The 22,805-nt window shown below is 41.2% G+C and overlaps 1 protein-coding gene across 1 annotated transcript in view; it reads right to left on the bottom strand.

Annotated features, from left to right (window-relative positions):
* PARD3B (par-3 family cell polarity regulator beta) overlaps nt 1-22,125 on the bottom strand; it is a gene marked incomplete at both ends in the record, with an annotated part of 357,354 nt that extends 335,229 nt beyond the window's left edge. The window contains 2 exons of the mRNA XM_080346605.1: nt 50-151; nt 22,006-22,125. Of these exons, the coding sequence (XP_080202731.1) occupies nt 50-151; nt 22,006-22,125 (222 nt within the window). The remainder of the gene's footprint in view (nt 1-49; nt 152-22,005) is intronic.
* Between the last annotated feature and the right edge of the window lie 680 nt (nt 22,126-22,805).

The raw sequence follows: 22,805 nt of genomic DNA, 5'->3' as shown, positions 1-22,805 counted from the left end.
TGAAAAGCCACAGCAAAAAGCAAACATCATCTTTTCATGCAAACTCTACCTTATCTTTGTCTTCCACAACGTCTGCCAGCACATCATCTGGGTCCAGGATCCCTCCATCTGTGTACTCCAGGTGGTGAATACTCACCCAGGAACCTGGATCCTGTAAGAAAGACACAAGACTTTTAAACCTTACCTTGCAAGGCTTTAGTGCCATCGGACAAAGTAGCTTTGTATCCCATCTCCTTTGCACCTGTTTCCCTCTTTAATCATGAGCTAGAAGCTTGGAGCCACTACCCAAAACTGAAACCAAAAGAATGAAAACTACAGACATAACACAAGAGACTATCTATAGAACACCATGCAAAAGATCTTTAAAATTTGTACTTCATTTCCATTAGCTTATTCTTTAAGTTACATAGTTAGTAAAAATAAGGAGAAGTTAAACTTTTTTTTTGGTTCTACGATAGCTTATAGTTGGAATATTCGGGTTATTATCAGCATACACACGTAAATATATTTCTTATGTGTGTGTGTATATAGATATATATATATATATAGACATGCACCACTTTTGACAGTTTCAAGGGGCAGATATTTATATATATATATATATACACCACCTACCATTTCTTTCTCTGAGGAGGTAGGTCAGGCTATTATAGCAAAAAGCAAATGAATAAATAAATCCCAGTCTGTTTTCACGAATGCTCTCAAGCTCCAATGAACATTTATCCCATTAGGGCTATTGTGGTTTAACAAGCACATGGCAGCTCATCGAGCCACAGCAAGATGCCTGAGTACTGATGGTACCAGCGTTGATAAATGTTGAGTTGGCACATCTACAGCACACTGAAGAAGACATGCTTATTTAAAATTGCAAGGCATGTTTGAGTCTTTCATCAAGCATTATGGATACTGGCCAGAATATGCTAAAATTAAGGGTCAATAAATTGGCATGTACACATGTAGCTTTAAGAAAAGTTTCAGAAATAGACAAAGAAAGAAGAGGTCTGCTGACATGCGATATGCAATCCCAACAATTCCACTTATATTACATATATATCTCCAATCCCTTTTTACTTGTCAAGCCTAATTAGATCACAGTTCTCAGAAGCAAAGTGAAGCTCAACAGACACTATATAGACCAGCAAGTTCCTTTTCTCTAGTCTGGATATTCCCACGTAATGAAGTCCTTGAGAAGTAGGGATATCCCACTCTGTATTTATTTATGAGCGTTCTGTATCTCTGGCCATCAAGTAAATAAATCAGGGTAATTCCATCATAGGTACAGATGTGGATCAATTGGATTAGGCCTCTTTTTACTGTATCATCAATAGGCAGCAGTCAAAAAATACAAACCGGAAAACCGCACATCGCAGCCCATCGTGCCACTATCGACTTCTTGTGCACAAGGAGCTGGAAGGGACACAGCATGGACAGCTGACCTGACTGACCAAAGGGACATTCCCGACCATACGACTCCATGCTCAGAAATGAGTTGCGGGAAAGGGAGGCAACCACACAATTAAGCACATAGAAGTATCTCAAACACATCTATTCAATCTGTAATTTATCTCTAACTACAATTGTTTCCTTTTGCATTCAAAGCACCCATTTGCAAAGTAGCAAATGTTTGTTCATTCTAGGTATCAGGTGTTCAAATTCACAAAATTTAGGAAAATCAATTAACAGGCGTTTGTCTCTGCAAAGTGATGAAGCGTAGGTAACTATTACAGCTCAAAGCTCTATTTGAAAGCCCATGGTTTAAGTATTTTTACCATAACCACAAAATTCTACGATGAAAAGGCAGAGAGGAAACAAAGCAGCATGTTAACTTAGATCAAACAATTTACCTAATGCAGGAACCTTGTGAAAGAGTGTCACTTGACCCTACCAATCATCTTACAAAATACGATTCTCTCCAACTGGAATGCATCCGTAGCTACAGCTGTTCCTCTGAACCTTTTAACTAATGCAATCACAAAGGTTTCCATGGTTAGTAACACTCAAACAGCAGACTTGAAAACCACTCCTCTTAATTAGCCAAACTTCTGCTAACGTTTTTGTCTGAAGAGATATTAAAATCTGCTACACATATTATGCTGTTTAAGTGTCCTGTAGACAGAAAAAAAAATGATGTGAAAAAAATAAAACCACTGATTGGAATATTTTGCTTCTAAAGTTTGCATCTATTTGTGATTCAGTAGCTGCACCAACCCAGATGTGTCACTGGAAAAGAAACAAGGTAAAAAGGAGCGTAAACGCTCTACTGTACCAGCGGAATGCAGCAAGTTGGCAAGAAACAAGCTCAAGACACAGTCACCCTAAAATACATTAAGCTTAACGAATTCCCAGCTTTCCTTTTGCTGCAGGCCACAAAAACAGTAACTTAATGGGTTTGTTGGTGGCTATATCAAGAGAAAGTAGCCTTTACAGCAGTCTGAAGGATGTCGCTCCTCATCAAACTTTTGGAGCAAGTGTGGTCAGTGTTAGATTCTTTCTGAGAAATTCACACCAAAATATAAGAACTAAACCACAACAGGATTCACAGTTTCTTTAGCAGAAACTAAAGAGTTAAGGTGCCGTTCCCACCCACACTATCAGTCAGGTACACAGTGTGGACCTTTTGATCCCAAGGAATCCCCAATTACAGTCACCACCAGAGACTACAACAAGACCAAACACTTGTTGTTTCAGAAATACAGATGTGAAGCTGGCTTCTGTTAACTTAACCAGAACTTCAGCCCTGAAACCACACCACACACACACAGAATCAGCTCCTAAGCACACAGAGAGATGCTTTTTATAGACTTGTTTGATGAAGCAAATAGTAACTACTTCTAGATGGCCTAGATGGAGGAAATTCCCTCTGCACAGTCACACAAGTAGGAACAGTTCAACTGACCAGCAAAATCATCCGCTCATTCCAAAGAGATGGGAAAGTCAGAGAACGTTCTCTGCTCTTTGGATGAACTCCAAACACTGCCATGCGCAGGATACAAAGCGTCTACATTAAAAAAACACCCTGAAATCCATACAGTGATTTCTTCTGTGCTTCTTTACTCCCACCAAGAGTCCAGACGGCTTCAATAAATAAAACACCAATATTTTAGCTAGCTCACCGTATAAAACACACCATTAACTACCAGTAGATGTAAAAGCTGAATATCTTAAGTCCCAAATAGCATTTCAGCCACATGATGAGCAGGGCTTGGACAGTAATAGGAAGAAGCTGAACGTACACGCGTATGCATGCTCACATACACACTCGTATATTACACATCAGTTAGAGCTCACAAGGAATAGAATAGGTTCAAAAAATAACTGTGGTATATACAAAACAGAATCGTCATTGCAGAAATCTGAACTTTCCTTAGAAAGGGATGGTATTACTTTAAGTTTCTTATGTTATAGTGACATATGACAATCACAAAGGATGTTACACATGTGAAGGGTTGATCCCAGCCAGTGTACGTTTGCTTCAATGAAATCACACTTCTTACCTGCTGAAAGCAGAAAACTACGGGGTTTCAAGTTTTTGAGCAACACAGGATCAGATTACATTTATCCTATTTTTGCTGAGAGAAGGGACTGAGGACAGTTACCGAGAGGGAGCTTGCTGAGAAAACTGCCAAATATAAAGTAAAAAAGAAGTAAGAAATGTATTCTAAAATGCTAGGACAACATTTTTTTTTTTTAACTGAGAGGTTCCAGTTGTCTAGTTTGAGATTAGAAGTCCTATTCTAATGAGTGACATTCTAGAATTATTCCTCTCAATATTTTAACCATCATCACTGATTCACATGGTCAAGAAAGAGTTTGTTCTGAAAGTGGGTCAGAGAGGTTCTCCTGCCCCTCTGCTCTGCCCTGGGGAGACCACACCTGGAATATTGTGTCCAGTTGTGGCCCCTCAGTTCCAGCAGGACAGGGAACTGCTGGAGAGAGTCCAGCGCAGGGCAACAAAGATGCTGAAGGGAGTGGAGCATCTCCCATGTGAGGAAAGGCTGAGGGAGCTGGGGCTCTGGAGCTGGACAAGAGGAGACTGAGGGGTGACCTCATTAATGTTTATAAATATATAAAGGGTGAGTGTCAGGAGGATGGAGCCAGGCTCTTCTCAGTGACAGCCAATGGTAGGACAAGGGGCAATGAGTATAAACTGGAACACAGGAGGTTCCACTTAAATATGAGAAGAAACTTCTTCATGGTGAGGGTGCCAGAGTCTGGCCCAGGCTGCCCAGGGAGGTTGTGGAGTCTCCTTCTCTGCAGACATTCCAACCCGCCTGGACACCTTCCTGTGTAACCTCATCTGGGTGTTCCTGCTCCATGGGGGGATTGCACTGGGTGAGCTTTCCAGGTCCCTTCCAGTCCCCAACATCCTGTGATTCTGTGAAAAAAAGAATGAGTCCCTTGTAGAAATAAAACAGTAAAACAGTCTAGAAGCTCTGGGCAGCATTCGCATACAGTGACCACCTACCTGTGATCCCAAATGTCCTCCTCTTGGAAACGGCATTTAGGAGAAAACACACCTACAGCTTTTCTTCGAAACAGTTCAAAAAAATCCCAACAGCTTGAGTGGGGAAAAGTTCTCTTATAACACGTTTAGCTGAGGTATACAACAGAAACAGCTGAATATGTAAAGAAAATGTATGAATAAGTTACCTGGTATAATACATACCAGCACTTCCCAAATGAATATTGAACAGTTACTCTCACATGCATTTTACCTTAGGGTTGCAAGTCATGTTTGTGTTTAACATCAAGCCACTTAAAAGCTGTTTATCATCATTTCCTTTATGTGTAGGAGAACACTTTAGGAATTACTATGCAAATATTTACCAAATGTTAAATTAAAGCCAGGTCACATGAATGCACAAGTGCAATGTAGGCAGAGAAGTGACAGAAATTTTTTGAAGTGGTTTTAGCGTTGTTCCGTTGTCACAGAATCCTAACGCAATTGTTGCCACCAATGCAACACCTTCAACGTTCAAATAGTCCAAAATAGGTTCAAAAACTCTTCTATGCATTTGTTTTCAGTCAACAAACACACATTCAAGTGAAAGATGAACCAGTCTATAACTAAAAGACACTCCCATTTATTGTTAGGTTTTTATATATGTCTATAGATACACACTTTTAATGTATCAAAAACTTGGAGCAACATCTTGATTCCTTTTGTTCCAAACTCAAATAGGAAAGTGTCAGTCGTCTTTTCTGAAAAATACAGCAACATTCTTTATAAATTTTGCAGCTCATATAGCACACTTGAGACCTAATGAGCAAGAGAATCCTAATAAGTTTAAATACATCTCAGCTGGCCCATCAATAAAACAAACACCACTACTTAATGATTTCACAATTAATTATTGTTTGGTGTTGCTGTTTGTTCTGCTGTATAGAATGCATAAAATTAATTGCAATCCCTAAACTGGTATTTTTAATTTAAATATGGTGGAGTTTGGATGCACTGAGAAATTCAGAAGCAGGAATGACTTAGTAAGTCTCCTCCTGCAATTACTTCTCAGGGGGATATTTTAGAAGCGCCTCCACATTATTGCTTCCCTAAAGCAAATAGGAAATTCCGCATGAAAAAGGATGTATTTAGAAAACAGAAATCACATAGGCCTGTCCCATATCCACAGCATAAATACCAGGTCAAAGTTGGGGGGAAGGACTGGACTCCAGCTACATTGTTTTCTGTTATTTAGACAGTGTAAAAGCAAGATTTAAAAAGCCACCATCCCAACATAGCTCCTGATGAAGGGGTTACTTTAGGTGAAGGTAAGGGAAAGGTATTCTACCATTTAATTATTTTTACATTCTATATTGCAACATGATCTATTGCCTCCCGATATGTAAAAAGTATTTAATGATTTCCATAGGTATTCTAAGCCTACATGATATCATCCTCAGCCAAAGAGCACTAGGTGTTATTTACTCTCAAACCAGAGCTTGTGGAGGGGAGCACAAAAAGGGAGCTGGAGGGGAACAGATGGAGGAGTTTGGTCACAGCCTCCAACTTCACCTCTAAATTCCTTCTCCAAACTGATCACTAAACGAGGACAGCCTCCAGCATTGCGGCAAGACAGCGCAAAGAGTAGAACTGCATCATTTCTGTAATAATATTGTATGCTGCAGAACTGACATTTTTAAGACATAAAAGCAAACACAAGAAGATTCTGTAAAAATCAAAGACAAACAGCTTTCCACGCAAGAGATTAGGTCTGTTCCAAACATTCACTGAATTCAGAAGGTCTTCGTACTGACCAGACCCCAATAAGCCGCCCTATACGAAGGTCAACTGAGTATAAATTAAGTCTTCCTTTCACTAACTTCCAAAAATAGAGAAAAAGTAGCATTTAGGTTTTATTGCTCAGGAAGCTTCCAAAGTTTAGGTTTCTACGTCCCACTGCTGAAAATAAATTCTTAACTGGAACGAACTCCATTGTCTTTACAGCTCTACAGTTCAACTGCATAAAATTAAACACAACGCTTTTAATCATTCCTAGTTAGACATTCAAAAGCAGCAGAAACCTTCAAGACAATACAAAGAATAGAAACACATTGCAGCACAATGAGATAGTAAAAAGGTTTCTCGTGTATTCCATAGCATTGTTGTTCTCCTCACCAAACTCTGAACCTGCTTGCTTTAGAAGTGAAGATGCTTGAAGATGCTGGAAAGAAGACAAAGCTCCTTTATATCCTTCTACCCGCTGAAGTCACAGACACCCTCTCGTGTCAGTAATACCCAAAAAAAGATCTGTACTGATTGATCTCAAAGACTGAAACTGAAGCTGAGGTGAGGGCAAAGGACAGAAGGCAGTCTGCTCACAAAGAAACTGCTTTGCAGCATCCAGCAATAAAACTATGGAAAACACAGAAGGTCATACAATAGAAACAGTCCTACGAAGGTGACTGTAAAAGGTGCTTCCCAATCTGCCGTCTGGATAAAGCAAAGTACTACAAATAAAGCCACCTAAGAAATGATCTTCAAGCAGAATTCTGCCTGAGCTGTGGGGTGATGGAGAACAGGCAGAAGTTACTTCCAAGCAATCAAACTTCTGAGTACGTACAAAGTTCTTCATTTTCAACAGTAAATTTAGCAGGGCTGACTAAAAGCTTTCAACACTGCTACTGAAACATAAATTCACCTCCTTTTCCATAGTATTTGCAAATAGCATGGGCATTTTCATTTCAGCTGACATAGAGGCAAGTAGCCCTGCAACTGCCCTTTACCATAAGCCATAAAGTGAAGCAAACAAGCTCTGGCTGCTCCTTCTGCAAAAAGGGGTTCGACTAAACAAACTACTTTCTAAAACACTTTTTAAAAAGCATATTTATTGGAGAAGGACACACTTGACCCGTTCATGCCTGGTTTATGTCAGTTTATGTATCCTGAGTTCAATACAGGAACTAAAATGAGAGATCACAGGAGGTAAAGTAATACAGCCATGACGCGGTGTTTCTAGCTAAAGCACACATTTCGATTTTCAGAGACGTTAAGAAGTTTTTCTAACACAGTAAGACAACGTAAAAGAATAAACTTTACTCCTCCTAATAGGAATAAATTAAACATTTAAGCTGAACCAAAGATTTTTCCAAAACAACACAAATTGCCCTACTGTGCAGATCTTCTTTTAGACCAGAACAGATGAAGCTATTTCACCTAAAAAAGTTATTTAAGAAAAATTAAAATTAAAATCTCATTTTATGTATTTTCACACACACAGGCTAAATTTTTGTTTAGAGTCATTCTACTTATCTTTCAAGACTAGTTGTGAAAACTTATCCTTCCCACTTTTTTTTTTTGTCAAATCATCATTTGATGTTGTATTGGCAAATGGTGCAATTACAAAGTAGGAGAAAAATAAAACATTATGCAAGGTCACTTTAAATACCCCATTTTTAAAGTTTTGTCTTTGAAGGTACTAAAAGCCCGATGTCAAAACAGGGACTCTAATCAGATCGCATCAGTAGAGAAGCTGATTTGTCTTTGTCAGTAGGGCTGGTTGTGTCTCAGCACTTGGGCAGTTTGGTGAAGGCTGCTCACACCGTTTGCCTTGCTGGCTCCTCAGCACCCCAGTGTAAAGAGCAAAACAAACAAACAAAGCCAACCAGACAATTCATGCACCACAGACTGACAGAAAAACTGTTACCCAGCTGGGAAAGCGCTGAAAAACCTTCCCTTGTTTTTCTTTGAAGCCAAGGGCACTGCTGAGTGAAGGCAGACACGGCCAACAACCAGAAAGCACCGTTGCTTTTCAGGCTTTGGAATGAGACCAACAAAGCATCAGCAGCTCACTACCAGCTTTAGATTTAACACGCTAAGCAGTCCAACAAATCGCCAGTCCATCCCTTTCTTGTTCTTTAGCCATCTTTAAGTGATTACACTTTGAGAAATTAATAGGACTAGGTACTAACAAAGAGAAAGTGTTTTCATTTTCCACAAGGCAGGGGAGGCAGTTATTCATCTCATCTAGTGAACTCCACTATCACTAGAGAGCAGAAAGAAGAGAAAATAGGTTTATTCTGGCAGTTGAATACGCAGAGGGAAAAAATACCCATCTCCCACGTCAGGTCTGAGGAGGAAAACAAGAAAAACTGCAGAGATATCCCTAACATGGAATTCCCAACACGGCAATAGTCAGAGCACAGATAGATGAAACCAAGGTGAGACGGAACATTTTAAATTGCACTCAAACTTTGATTTCAGCACTGGAACCCTTCAAAAATGAGAGTATTCCGATTCTATACTGAACCTGAATGTGAATGAGAACCACTCTCTAGATATGTGAATAAAATATGCAGTAGAGAATACATTAGAGGGATCATATAGCCCATCTTTACATTACACGCCAAGAGTTGACATTTAAGAAAAATATTTCACTGAAGAACAAATATGCAAAACCAGAACAGGCAAAGAGAACGGGAGACATGCATTTAGACAATGATGTCCACACGTTGCATCTGTAACAACTATAAAAAAACCTACAGAAAAACCTCAGTAGAAACTGGAGTGCACTGTATGCAAGTGCTGAATCCAAGGTAATTGTATGAATGCAAGAATGCAACTGTAATCTGATCTCCAGTTATAAACTAAGAATATCCTTTAGCTCATTAGACTAGATTGCTTCAACAATGTAGAAACACAAAAGACTCACCCCATGTAACTTAACACAACAGCTCCAGAACTAGACATCTCTAAGTAAAATCACAACATTTTAAGCTTTAACTTTCGTATCTCAAGTTCTCCCTGCCAAGTACTGGCTACAATATTCATTGTATTGTTATGCTACTAAGCAAACTGCTACACAGCTACAGGCACCTGGCAAATAATTAATTAGTATTGAATCTGGCTTTTGGTTTGATATCTGAAGGTAGCACTGGGGGGTGAGGGACTACGGGCATGATTTCTTAAAATCCAACTCAAAGTGAGCACACAGAACTGTAAAGCTACTCCTGCCAATTGCCACCCACTTTTCACACAGAAATGAGGAAAGAGAAAAGGAAAATATAACACAACACACAAAAAAAAACCCACACGACAAACTTCAGAAAGTAAGAAAGGCCCATGTACAAGACTACTGTATTTCAAAAGCAAGGTCCAGGTTAAGTGCATGAACATTGTTATTTTGCCAGCTAAAAGTGAGGATACCTTAAATACAAACCATTCAATACAGCTACAGATAACAAAAACACAGTAACTCAGTAACAAACTCAGCACTGAAGACCTTGAAGAAAAAATGATAAATGGCTCAGCATCTACCTTAAAAGCAGCCACCACTTCAGTCTGGCATCTAGAAACCAAGATTATTTTATTACAACTGTTGGGGCTTTCCTTTGATAAAGTGATTAATGTATTTGCAGCTGACACAGGACTGTTATCAGAAGCAGCTGGGAGGGTCAAACGTGATTGAGTAACAGCAGACTCAGAACTCCCACAAAACAGAATACAATGAAGGTCAGGTATGCAGCAATCCTGTAAAATCTTCTAACATAAACCCAGCTTTAGACAAAGCTCAAGTAAGAAAAAACAGCAGCAGATTATAGAAGTATACCCAAATAGGGCACCATTACAAATTATTTGGAGGGAAAAATATCCCCTCCCTTTATTGTATCAGCTCTAATCTGTTCTCTCCACTGAGAACCGGGGTCTTTTTCTTCACTCAGAAGACAGAGAAAGTCTCAGCACCTTTGGTCACAACGCTCCGAAGTGGAGCCATTAGGGACAATGGTGGCCCCAGTGCTAGAAAGATGCTGAGACAGTTATGGCAGTTTTAAATACCCGAAGCATTAGAAGTATTTGATGATGTAAGCAGAGTGCCTTTGAGGCAGAAGGTCATTATAAGAAAAACGAGAAAGAGGAAAAAAAAAAAGGTGGTGGTAGAAAGTAATATCAACTAAGAACTGGCTGGATGTGCAGGGAGCAAGATAAGGATTTTCAGCCATGCGGGTATTGGAGCAAGATCTGTACTACATCATCAGTTATATGCCACTTTGTTCTCCCACGGAATGCTAAATTAACCAGCCTCCCCCCTCCCTTTACCTCTCAGTAGCACAAATGACAGGGTCAAGAACATTCCAAAAGCGTAAGAGGCAAGCACTGCCTAATTCCATCAAGATTAGTCAGCTTCACTGGTTCTGGCTATTGTTTGAAAGAAAATGAGCAGGAAGCTTAAAAAAGTAAAATAAATATTTACCAGCATAATATTACACCATGGGAACTATTATATAATCTCTTACCTTTTGTATCATATTAATAAAATTGATATTTTCACAGTGCAATATTGGTAAGTTTTAGTATTTCACTTCTGAGATACAGCAAATACACCTGGTGAACGGTCCAGACAACCTCGATGTCTTTACATATTGGCAGAGCCTGGTGCCAGAACTGCATAAAACCCAAACACAGACAATTCTCTCCCTCCTGAGATCACCATCCACCTTCACCTAACTGGAACTACAGAACATACCAGAATTAACACATCATCAAAACCGTGTGCCATATGCCTAACCACATCTCATGAATTGGATTTTGGCCAGATAGAAGACAACGAAGCAGAGAATATCATTGATTATTTCATCGAAATTCAACACCACTAGTGTACAGAAGGGTTCTCCCACCCGCTCCCTTAGCCTCAAGGGCAAGAAGAACTGCTTTCTCCTGTTCCCCCAAGGATCTTCAAGAAAATAGAATCACAAAAGAGTCGGGAAGGAACATCTTCAGAGATTTAAAAGAAAAGCAGGATAAAAGTCACTGCAAAACAGCCACCAGACAGGTAAACAGAGCATTCAGCTCAAATGTGGAAAACAACACCTGAGGGACAGGTTCCACTTACTGTTTCATAGCAACCTTCTCAATGCCTCTGACCAGGAATTTCTTCTCAGAACTTGCAGGAAGGCCACACAATTTCAATCCAGTCAAACTTCAAATGAAAACCACTGCTGGTAAGCACACCAGATTAAATCCTGTATTTGCATACATTCTGCAACAGTTCTGAAAAGCCACTACAACATCCCTTTTCATTTCCAGTTTGATGCCATCCATCGCTCATACGGATGAAACCAACTTACATTTTCAGACGGCTGCCTCATTCATTCTCTTTGGGCTCCACAACTCCATTCACATACATTGGCTCTGCATATTATGCCACGCTCAAGCGCCTACAGAATTAAGATCTCACTGTAAAATTAAGCAAAGACTTGATGGAAATGCCTACAGCAAACAGGAGTAACATAGTTATTCCCAAGAATGCTCAGGAGGTGATGGGATCCCTTTATCACAATGCACCGGCAATAGGGCTCCAGTGTAAGTTACCTGCTCATTAACAGAGCTGATTATATCTCAGTTTCCCAATTCACACACACAAAGATGAGTAAAGAGCCGGTCACTGACAAGTTCAGCCCCACAATGCTGAAGGCTTTTCAGCAAAGTAATTGGAGCTGTTTTCACTACATTTTATCACTACGTGCAGCGCCTGAAAAAGGAAAGCAGCACATGCAATGAAGCAGCTGATTTTCTTTTTTAATGGCTAATAAGTAAGGAAACAGACACTGCCAGTTAATAGAAAAAAATGATACCATCAGAATTTGCCAGTATAAAAGTCACATAAGGTAAGTGATTTGGCCTCCTACAAAACCTGCACCAGCTTTGGCTGCAATTATTCGGCGAGATCTCTTACACTAACTCTCAAGTCAGGCTCCAAAACAAAAGCAACAAGAAAGAAGCCTGAAAATTCATTAAGTGAGCTTTAGCAAGGTTTTTCTTCCCAATCCAAACAAACTACTTCCCACAAAGCCTCCTCTGTCAAACTTCCTTCCCTCTCCAGACTGCAGAAAAACATTTTTACACTAACAAAAACCAGTAGTACAAAACATATCACGCACAAGATGTCTCAAAGCTGAAGTAACGACATGCTACGGAACATTGATGGTCCACTACAACCTATTGCAAAACAGCTACTGTGTGCAACATGGTATGTGGAGCTAAGACCTGCACTGTCCAGTCTGTTATCAGCACCAACATCCTGGGTTTTGCTAGACCATCAAGTTGTTGTTATTGTTGCTCTTTCTCTTAAATCCCTATTGATAAGACAAACAGTTAATCTCTAAACACACAATGCATAAAAGGGATCGTTTCAATCCAGGAAAATGGAAGACACTTATAATCACCGCAGCATTCACATTTGAGTGACAGCTAAACATAAAGAGACAACAAGCATTCAGCCATCTGGAAAAAAGCTGGTGTTTTTTTCATATTGTCTGTTCTCAAACCTTTATGGCACAAGTCAGAGGTTGACCGAGACTTCCATTTAGTGCGATGCTCATTTCATGTGTACAGCCATTAATGAACTGCAATATGAACAATAACTCAGACTCCTCCACTCTCACTCAATTTAAAAGACGGTTGTGTGACACCGAGACCAATAGTTTGTACTCTGCCAGATGGATGTTACACCTGCAACACCTCAAGTTACCAAAAGACCTACCTAGTGTTTTCGTAGTGTCTGAGAATATGGCTTATTTAATAAAACAATGATAGCAATGAATATTTCCAGATAAGAAAGAAAACAATGGCAGCATACATTATATTTCATTCATCATATATAAAAACCACAACCGAAGTGGATATTCAGCCTCTGTGAAGAGTTAAATGGCAGTGAATGTTGTTGCAGTAAAACAAACAAACAAAAAAATCACCTACATCAAAAGTACAGCTGGCAGAGAGCTGGGATGAGGAGGATGACAGAGTCCAACCTTAGCACTACATTTTAATGCTACATCAAAGATCTAATAAGAAAAAAACACTGTATGTACAAAAGCAAACCACCTACTCCTTCCAGTTTAACTCACTGCAATTACTCCCCCACAACACACAAAATCAACTATGAATGAAGATGGCCTAAATCGACATTTTTCCAGACTCAAGGATTAAGGGGTCAACGTTGGCAGACTCCCATCTGATCCGTCTTACTTCAAGTGAAAGCATAAGTGAAAAGAATAGGAGTTTAGAGCAATTTTGTCCTATTGACAGTTTTGAAAAATAATTAGATTGAACACATCAGTAAACATAAGCAGGAAAAAATCACTAAAAAGTAATAAATTTTAAATGCACAGGCCATGAGTTTTCTTTCAAGCCTTTCTGAGTTGAGTACATCAACAAAATATTCTTCATTTTTCTATTTGTAAAGCCAGTGGAGTGGTTTCTATGAGGGTTTTCCAGGTAAAGTTAGATCTCCCATCAGTTAACAGCTGAATCAGAGTCATCCACATAACTGTTCCCAAAACATTAGAACACAAGAACTCCCTGGATTTTCAAGTGCTAATCTTCTGGCCTAACATAGATGAGTCATCATTTATCATTGACAGGACAGACCCCAATGTTAGTTTATATTTTTACACACACACAAATACCTACCTTCTTCTCCCAAAAAAAACCCAAATATCTATCTTCCTTTTTCACACCACTCTGGGCAAAGCCTGTATCATGACTACTACCATCCAAATGTTGGTATTTCCCTATGCACAATGTCAAAATGTCAATGAACCTTCTCCTTCTTGTTGCCCAACACAATTTCCGGTTTCCAGCTCTTCAGGGAGTTCTCTTTTTGTAGCTTATAACGCCAGGAGCTCCTGAAACAGTTGTTCAGAATACATTCATTACAGCCAGCAGGGGAAAATTAATTGTGAATTGGCAGCAGATAGATTTTTTCAAATAGGCCTAATGCTGTGAGTTGAACACATTAACTCCCTTCAGTCCTTGAAAAATCTCAGCAAGTCTTTCTGCCCCACACAAGACAAGAAGATTCAATTCAAGGGAGCAATCTAGACAAAGAACAGGTTGAGCTTCCAGAAGCAAAAGACAACAGCCAAATTTCCAACATCAGCCAAGAAACACATATGCCATCTATGTTAAATGAGGCAACTGCTAGAAACAGACTTCTCAAAAATAAGCAGATATAGTAAATTCGATGCTGGTATACTGTCATAATCAGAATGGGAAGGAGGAGGAGAGGGACAACCAGAAGAAATGACAATGACAACTTCCATTGAAAACCTCAGTAGAGTGAGGAACCTGAAGAAAATACTATTTAAGTCAATGAATCAAAGCAAAGTATGCCACATCTTTGGCACACTAGAGCAGGCCAGGTATTTCCTCAAATTTAGCAGTCCTTACTCAGTATGAAATAAATCAGCTTGCAAAAATAATCCAATAGATTGCTGACAACCCCTTACCATAGCCAATTATTTTATAAGGGGAAAAAAAAAAAATCATTGGCATAGCCAACAAGTTTTTAACTCAATGTGAACAGAAGGAATGTGGTTTGGAGGTAAACCGCATTTTCATAGAGTTTGCTGTATACTGACATTTGATTAATGCAGTAAGGTATTTGCCTCATTTTTTCCTGCAAGCCTTAAAAATACTCATTTTTTTCCCTAAATGCGAGCCCTCTGCATATTTAATCAGCAAAAAAACCTTCCTGTATGACTTCTGGTTTCTGTACAGGCTCTCATGTAGACTAACTCACAGTTCAAGTATAAAGTAACATAATCAATAAGAACTTCTTTAAAGTAGTAAATGGAAGAGGTCATGATTATTTATTTTAAAAGCTGAAGCTTGTTTCAGTTTAAAAATGTACAGGTGAGACGTAGTATGATCATCCAATGTACTGACAACAAAGTATGATGCAGGCTAAAAGATCAACAGAGGAACTTGGTTTAGTCCTGGACAGACTGAGGAACAGTTTTCATTACACAGCTGTACAGGCCTCGCTACCTGGGAAAGGTAGAAAGTTATGACTAAGCCTTTCAAGGCTTAAACTGCTGCAAAACAGCAACTTTGCCTTGATTGAATCTGTAGAATCCCTGTATTACTTCTACTTTCAAAAGAGTTACAGACACACTGTCTCAAGTAGCCTTGTTTGTTGCTTCCCCTGTTTCTGCACTCCTGTATTTCTGTCCCACCTTTGCGGTGCATAGCATCTACAATAAACCCAATAAAAACCCTGAGATGAGAACCTTCCATCAAAATCCTTACTGAACTAGCTCAGCAAAGGTCACAACTGGCAGAATGGGAATTTCAATAGCTGTTCAACCAGGGATCCACAGAAAGACACTGTGCAACGGAGCCCAGGCAGGAGCTGCAGGGTTACACAGCACACGCAACTCTGAGAAACTACGGAGAAAGAAGTTAGTTGAGATCCAGGTCATGTATTATCTTCCTTATTCATAAAACTCATTCCTCACGAAAGGTCTGTATCCAAATTAGTGTACAGCCAACACTTCCACTAACAACAAAGTCTTAAGGCTAAAGTTTGCGGTCTGTTTTCACTCTCTGGCTTGTGCTCAGAAATGCAAATGTTGGTTAGCACAGAAGGTCAGTGCAAAGCTTTGTAACACTCAAAATACTATTCAGCAAAGTCATCACCAAATGAGTCATTTAAAAAATTGTCATGGTTTAGGCAAAGGTCACAGCAGGTAAACTGCACCACTAAGAACTGCATTCAACAAAAAATACCTGACATACAGAAACTAAAGGGAATGGTACTTACATTCAGTAGTACTTGGACTCCTTAAAAACACAGAAAAATGGTACAACTACAATCCAAACCTGCTAGGTTAAAATCCAGCCCTATCACCATTAATGACATTCAGCATTGCAAGACTAACAACAAAAGAAGAAAGGCGAAGACCATCTGCCTTCAAAACTTCTAGTTTGAGAAGCAGCATAAATAAGGAGCTACCTCTATACAGACACCACCAAAATCTATAGAGACAGGTTTAACTTAAGTCTGCCTGCCCCACAGGCACACCAGCCAAGAGAAGAGCTGCAGAGCAGGAACACGTAGATTTTCAAGCAGTCCCCTTCTGTAGCAGCTGAAGATCACCAAGTCCATCATATACAGGGGATTAACCCGTGAGGATATACTGGTCCAAAGAGCAACAGGCTGGATTCTGACCTCTTTGGAGCTGGAATTACTGTCAGTTGACACCCAAATTAAAAGAAACAGGAGATTATTATACAACATAATTTTTTCTCTGCTCAGAAAACCTATAACTTAGATATGGAGGTCTGCCAATGGAGATCAGCTCAGCTGTTGATGGATTGATGAGAACGAGATAGTATCTTCTCTAACAATCTGAAGGTCTTCTAGGGTTTTAGGGAAGAGAGATGAACAGAGGAGCCAATTAGTAAAGAAAAAAAATAAAAGCCACACCAGCACCAGTGTTATTTTTGTTTGTTTTATACAGATTTTCTAAAATTATTTGTCTCCTTTTCTTTATCCCCACACACACACATTTACGTGGCCTATTTTCCTATATATGAGTCAGTTACCCATAAACTCATACAACAGCAATGGGAAAACAGTGTGCCAAGTTGTATTCTCTTTTTTTATTATGATAACACAGTGGACAAAGCTGAAGGCTGAATACAGAAGCGATAATTAAACTGTTCATTAAAATACACCATTTTCCAAGACAATGTAAAAGCTCACTAACATGCTCTAGCTGATTGAGCAATACTAAGACAAATATGGGAATGAACAGTTAAAGCATTTCCTAGCAAAAAAAAAAAGTACTGAAAAACAGAGCTTAGAATTGTTTTGCTATAACAAAGACTGTGCATCAACCCCATCCCCATTAGAGCATAAACTTCCCAACACAAACTAGTATAAATTCAAAAAGACACACCAAAACTAGAGACCAAGTCCAAGACAAAAATGACATACAACTATATTACTCTGCCTTTATAAAGGACTAAATACTTACAATTTACCCCGAACAGAAAAACGTTCATAACAAAGGATATTTCAAAACTTTCTATATATATCTTCTGAAGAAATCTGTTCTGCTTACAAAAAATGCTTTTGCAAAAACAGAGTTTGGAGTCAAAGTAAATTGTCATTTCTCCTATTCCCAGTGTTTTTAGAGGAAGTACAAGAACATTCAGTCCTCCTCCTGCTCTCTGGCTGATCTACAATAGCAATACATAATTGCAGAAAACTAGTATTGTGGGCCAAGCAAGAACAGAAAGAAAGGGGAAAAGTATTTTATTAGTAGGAATTAGCAACTGATAGAGAGAGTCAGCGTGCAATGCTAGCTCTTTAAATGCACCTAATTTGCAGAAGATTGCCAATAAAACCCAAATAACACACTATTTTTGCTCTAATTGAAAATGCACCATTCTTGAGTCAACCCAGTCACTATATTATTGCTTCCTACTAAGTCTGACTGCCAATTAAAATTACTATTACCACTCTAGAGTCAACTTTCTGTACAGACTCATCATTGGAACCACACAATAATGCCTGTAACAACTGGAGACAAAGCCCCGGTAACTAACACTCAATTGTCTGTGTCAGCCCATAAGGAAGCCCTCAAAGACTGTGGAAGTGGGCCACTCAAGAATTCAACTCTGCTTAAAATGACACATTTTAAACTGACATTTAAATGACAAATTGCTGTGCTTACTCATTTTGCTACACGGCTTCCATGTCCTATCCATTCAACTGGCTTCTGCGAACAAGACTTCAGACAGATAAAGGAGTCACTTCAAGCAAGTTGCCCAGGTAAGCACCATGCATGCAAATGTGAATATATTGATTCACTTCCGTATCTCTTGACTCCTCCAGAGAGAAAAGGAACATCTGGAGCAGCAAGATGGTTTTTATACATTTTTCCTGGGAAAAGCGTCACTGCAGCTTAAAGAAAAGTCACTGTGGATTTCCCTTGCTAGTCTCATAGCCATTCTTCTCCATGGGTGTACAGCCCTTTCTGCATCAAGAGCATTGAAGGACTTGGAGTGAGCAAACTAGCATCTCCAGCTGGACCAAGGGCTTCACTACAAAGCTGGTCATTCAAGTATTGCCTCCTACTTGGAGGGAGCAGCATTTCAAAGGCGAGCAGTACAACTACAATGGTGCATTTAGCCCCATACGCATTGAGGAATTGGCTTTCAGTAGGACCACGCAAACCCAGACAACACCAATCTAACAATTCACACTACACCAATCAGTGAGGTACCTTGTGTTGCATGCAAGGGCAATGCCTTATAGCCACAGAGAAGCAAACACTGTAACAAGAGCACAGCAGCTCAAGTGTTTTGCAGTACATCTGCTCTCACTCAAGCAAAGAATCCTAAATACAACAGGTAACACACAAGTGCTCCCCAAGGCAGCAAAAATACCAGGTTACAAGATGAAGGGACTGGGCTGGCAATAAGGAATCGTGAATCCTACTGTGTCTACCTGTCAGCAGGAAGCCCTACACACACGTTACTGAACAATAAAAAAGCAGGTACTAAGCGACCAAGAAGTTTCACCAAACTTCATTTCGGCAAAACACGAGTGACTTTCTGAGATGACAGTCACTGCCCTGAAAATTTATTTACAACTCTCACAAAGTAGCTGACCAACAAAATGTTTTCTTAAACGTCTAAGACTATTCACACAATTAAATCTGAGAGGACAGAAATCTCCGTTGATGCAGTAATACAAACAATAGTTCATACGTCCAGGGAGTTATTTGCATCCTCCAGTGATCAGACAAGATCTGCCCATTCAGAACTGAAACGGTACCTCCAAAACCCACTGCTAAGCTCAGCACCATCAAAAAATAATCACTGATTCTTCAGTTAAAACAATAACCCAGTATTTTGTTTTAGTTAACGGAGCGATTGAGCCTTCACAACCAAATCTTGCCAACACAGCCCAGTCAAGAAACCAAATCCAACTTGCTAAGGAAACACAGCGACTGCCTGCAGAGTTCTCAGCTATTTACCAAAAGCCTCAAGAAATGACTCAGTTATTTACTGCACCAACTTTCCCTTCATTACAAGTATAAATAAGAGCTGAGTACTTTAAACCAATTAAAAATTTTCCTATTTTTATACACAGAAATTCGAATATTCTACAATATATATGAAATAATATTCTAATCTCATAGGTCCCCTTCACCAGACAAGTGACTGCAGTATAATGGCAAAATGAGGCTTCCAGAATAACTCCCAAAATACAGAGGCTCTCACACGTATTTTTGTGGTATTTGACAGTAGCGTAACTAAGAAAAATTTCCCCAAAGCTTGTACCCGTGCTACCTTTTTCATTTCCCATTCTGCAACTATGAAAAATATCCCTTGCATCAATTTTCCCTCCTTCTCCAAATAATTTAGGTACACTAACAATACCATTTTTCCACTTTGTCCTTTTAAAAGACTTTAACACTTGGGAAAAAAAAAAAAGAGATAAGGAACACTTAAGATGCCAACAGCAGCATTCTGCCACAAGAAACATGCCAAGCATTCTAAATATCTTGAAAAGGAAAACAAATCTTGCGTTATCTTTAACATAAACCTGTTTATGTGCCCACACCTCACAGCAGATTTTAGCTGCTGATTGTCTTGGAATAATCGCATTCTCTCTAAGATTCTACATTTTTGTAAAGAAAGCTAATTTTAGAACAGGGCGAGATGATCGATAGAGGTCCCTGCCAACCCCAACCATTCTGTGAGAAGCAAAATGGCAAAGCACCCAATCTAGATGGGAGAAAAACTCTCTGTAAGGTAATAAAATGAATTGTTTCTGACGTCTGTATGATCTATTTTACCAACCCCAAATTTTCCTTCAGGAAAGAGCACTAACTCCAACTGATGCTCGACAAGATAAGAGCAAATTTACCTATTTATCTTTTTGGCTACTTTTAATGCAATTTAAATAGACTGAAAAGTAACTAATCAAGCACTGCAAGAGAACTGTTTAAGTTTCCAGTGAACAGAAGGCAGAGAGGGTGCAGAAGTCACAAAGCTTTTTTCAGTGACTTGAATGAAAACCTGTTCTGTATTTTTCAGGTCCTTATGGTTCTTCTCCCATTCTGCCTCTTTACACACCCTTGTACAAGCACTGAACCACCATCACTTGAGGTGACCAGCAAGTTTTGAACAAATTCACCTGTATTAACTTTGTCCATCTAGGATGCAGAAGAGGAAACTCAGGGCTTCTATAAGGAAATAGCCAGAAAAAAAGGAGAAGCTTGATTTGCAAAGGCAAGAAACAAGGTCAGAAATGTGAACTCTGGCTTCTGGCTGTCCTACAGAGACAACTAGATGATTCTGACCTCACACTGAACGAGGCACAGGGATGACTGCTTAGCATAAGAATAATATTCTTTAAATATTACCTAACTAGGAAATTGGGTACAAAAATAATGAGAAACTCATTGGGCTGCAGTACATCTTAAATCTCTGGCATTTATCTGAAACTTTCTCATGTTGGTGCAATTCCTCTCAAATGAATTCCTTAGTGAGCCTCCTGGAACAGTCAGGGCCTCACCTAGAAATACAGACACCCTTCTACTCCTTTCTAAAGGAACTGAAAAAAAAAGAGGAGAGAAGGAAAAGCATTTGAAGTATTCATCCAAAAGCTTTGTAGGCCACCTTTCAGCCATCACCATGAGACTAAGTCCAATTCCATCACAAGCACAAATCAAAGCTGAAATCAAAATTTGCATTTCTAAGTTCAACTCAGACAAAAGTAATTCTGTTTCTGATAAACTCCACTCTTAAACGGAGACCGTACGCCTATTTTAGCACTCTGAACCATACTTAAGTGCAAAAGATCTCACTGTTGGCTGTAACAGCAGCAAGAACTCTATAAAGACCCTGCAGTTGTTACACACATGCAATAGTCATTAGGAAAAAGACTTTTCATACAACATATTTGTTGAGCTCTACATATCTTAGGGCAGGTTACAGCACTACACTTGCTCAGAAAGACTAACATGGTGACCACCACAATCTTTACCACAGAGCAATCTGTGTTTCTCTCAAAATAAACCTGCAGGAACAAGAATTTTAATACAAGTTTTGCACTCAGGGTACAGAACAACTGATTGGGCACAGAATGGATCTCAAAAGCTGTTGGCTGTACTTTTTATCCAGGTGTCTTAGGAGGATGGACAACCCCACAAGCCCTGAATTCAGGGCTTGTAACTGGAGTCTCTGTCGCAAAGCAGTATTTGCCACGCCAGGCCTTTCATCAGCATTAAACGGTATCCCGTTAACCTTCAGCACCTGCCTCTTGGAAGAAAAAGAAAACCGTATTTTTATACTCATCTGGATACAACCGAAGAAAAACTCCTGCTCCTTCCAGGTAAAGAAAGTCACCTGCTCATGCAGACAGCACCGCACAGAAAACACGAGCTTTAATGGAATAACGCACATTATGTTTGCGCCCGTACCAAGTTTGTTAGTCAACACGCACAGCATTAACATGTAAAATGAGCCACGCTCGGGGCCCACCAGCATCAGCTGTTCACAGAGCACCTGGCAGGGGATCCATGGCGCGACCCACGCGGGACAGGCACCCCCGGGCCGCGTCCCGGGCCCCACGGCCGCAGGGCCCGCGCCCACCTCAGCGCGCCCAGCCGCTCACCCGGCCCGCCCCGGGCCTTCCCCCGGGCGCCTTCCCTCAGGGCCCCTCGCCCCGGCCGATACCCGCCCGCTCCCCGCCCGGCCCCCACCTTCTCCTGGGCCTTGCGGTAGCGCTGCAGGGCCTGCTGGGTCAGGTCCCGGACGCGGAGCTGCCCGTCCTTGCAGGGCACCACGATCCCGGTCCGCCCGAAGCACACGGTCACTTTCATCTCAGCGCCCCGCCATGCCCTGCCCTGCCCGCCGAGAAACGCGGCCCGCCCGGGGGTGCGGGGGGCGGCGCAGGTGCGGGCGGCCCGGCGGCGACGGCAGGTGCGTGTCCCCGGCCCCGCGGCGGGGGCGGCCCGGCAGGTGCGTGCGGAGCCCCGGGGGCTGCGCCTCGGCGGGCGCAGGCAGCGCCGGGAGCGAGGCCGCGGCTGAGCGGCTCCTTCCGCCGCGCCGGGCCGCTGTGCCCGCCCCTCCCCGCACGGCGCTCCGGGAGACGCGGGCCGGGTCGGGCCGGGCGGGGCGGCCCCGTGCGGCGGGGGAGCGGCCGGGGGCGGCGGAAGGAGCCGCTCGCCCGGGGCACGGCGGAGCCGGGCAGAGCTGGGCAGGCCGGGCCGCGCTTAAAGGGGCCGCGGCGCCCCGGTGCTCCGCAGAGCCCCTGCCGTGCCCGGCCGATGCCAAGCGCACCCGCGCCGTGCGGACACGGACACGGACACGGACACGGACACGGACACGGACACGGACACGGACACACGGGCTGCACCCGCGCGGCTGCAGACGTCTGTCCCGTTCCCGCGGGCCGTGACCGACACGGGATCACACAGAGTCACACAGAATGTCAGGGGTTGGAAGGGACCTGGAAAGCTCATCCAGTGCAATCCCCCCATGGAGCAGGAACACCCAGATG

Source organism: Nesoenas mayeri (assembly GCF_963082525.1).
Source record: "Nesoenas mayeri genome assembly, chromosome: 6".
NCBI classification, from domain to species: domain Eukaryota; kingdom Metazoa; phylum Chordata; class Aves; order Columbiformes; family Columbidae; genus Nesoenas; species Nesoenas mayeri.
The sequence above is the reverse complement of the archived record's forward strand: the minus strand, read 5'-3'. Positions and strand labels throughout refer to the sequence as shown.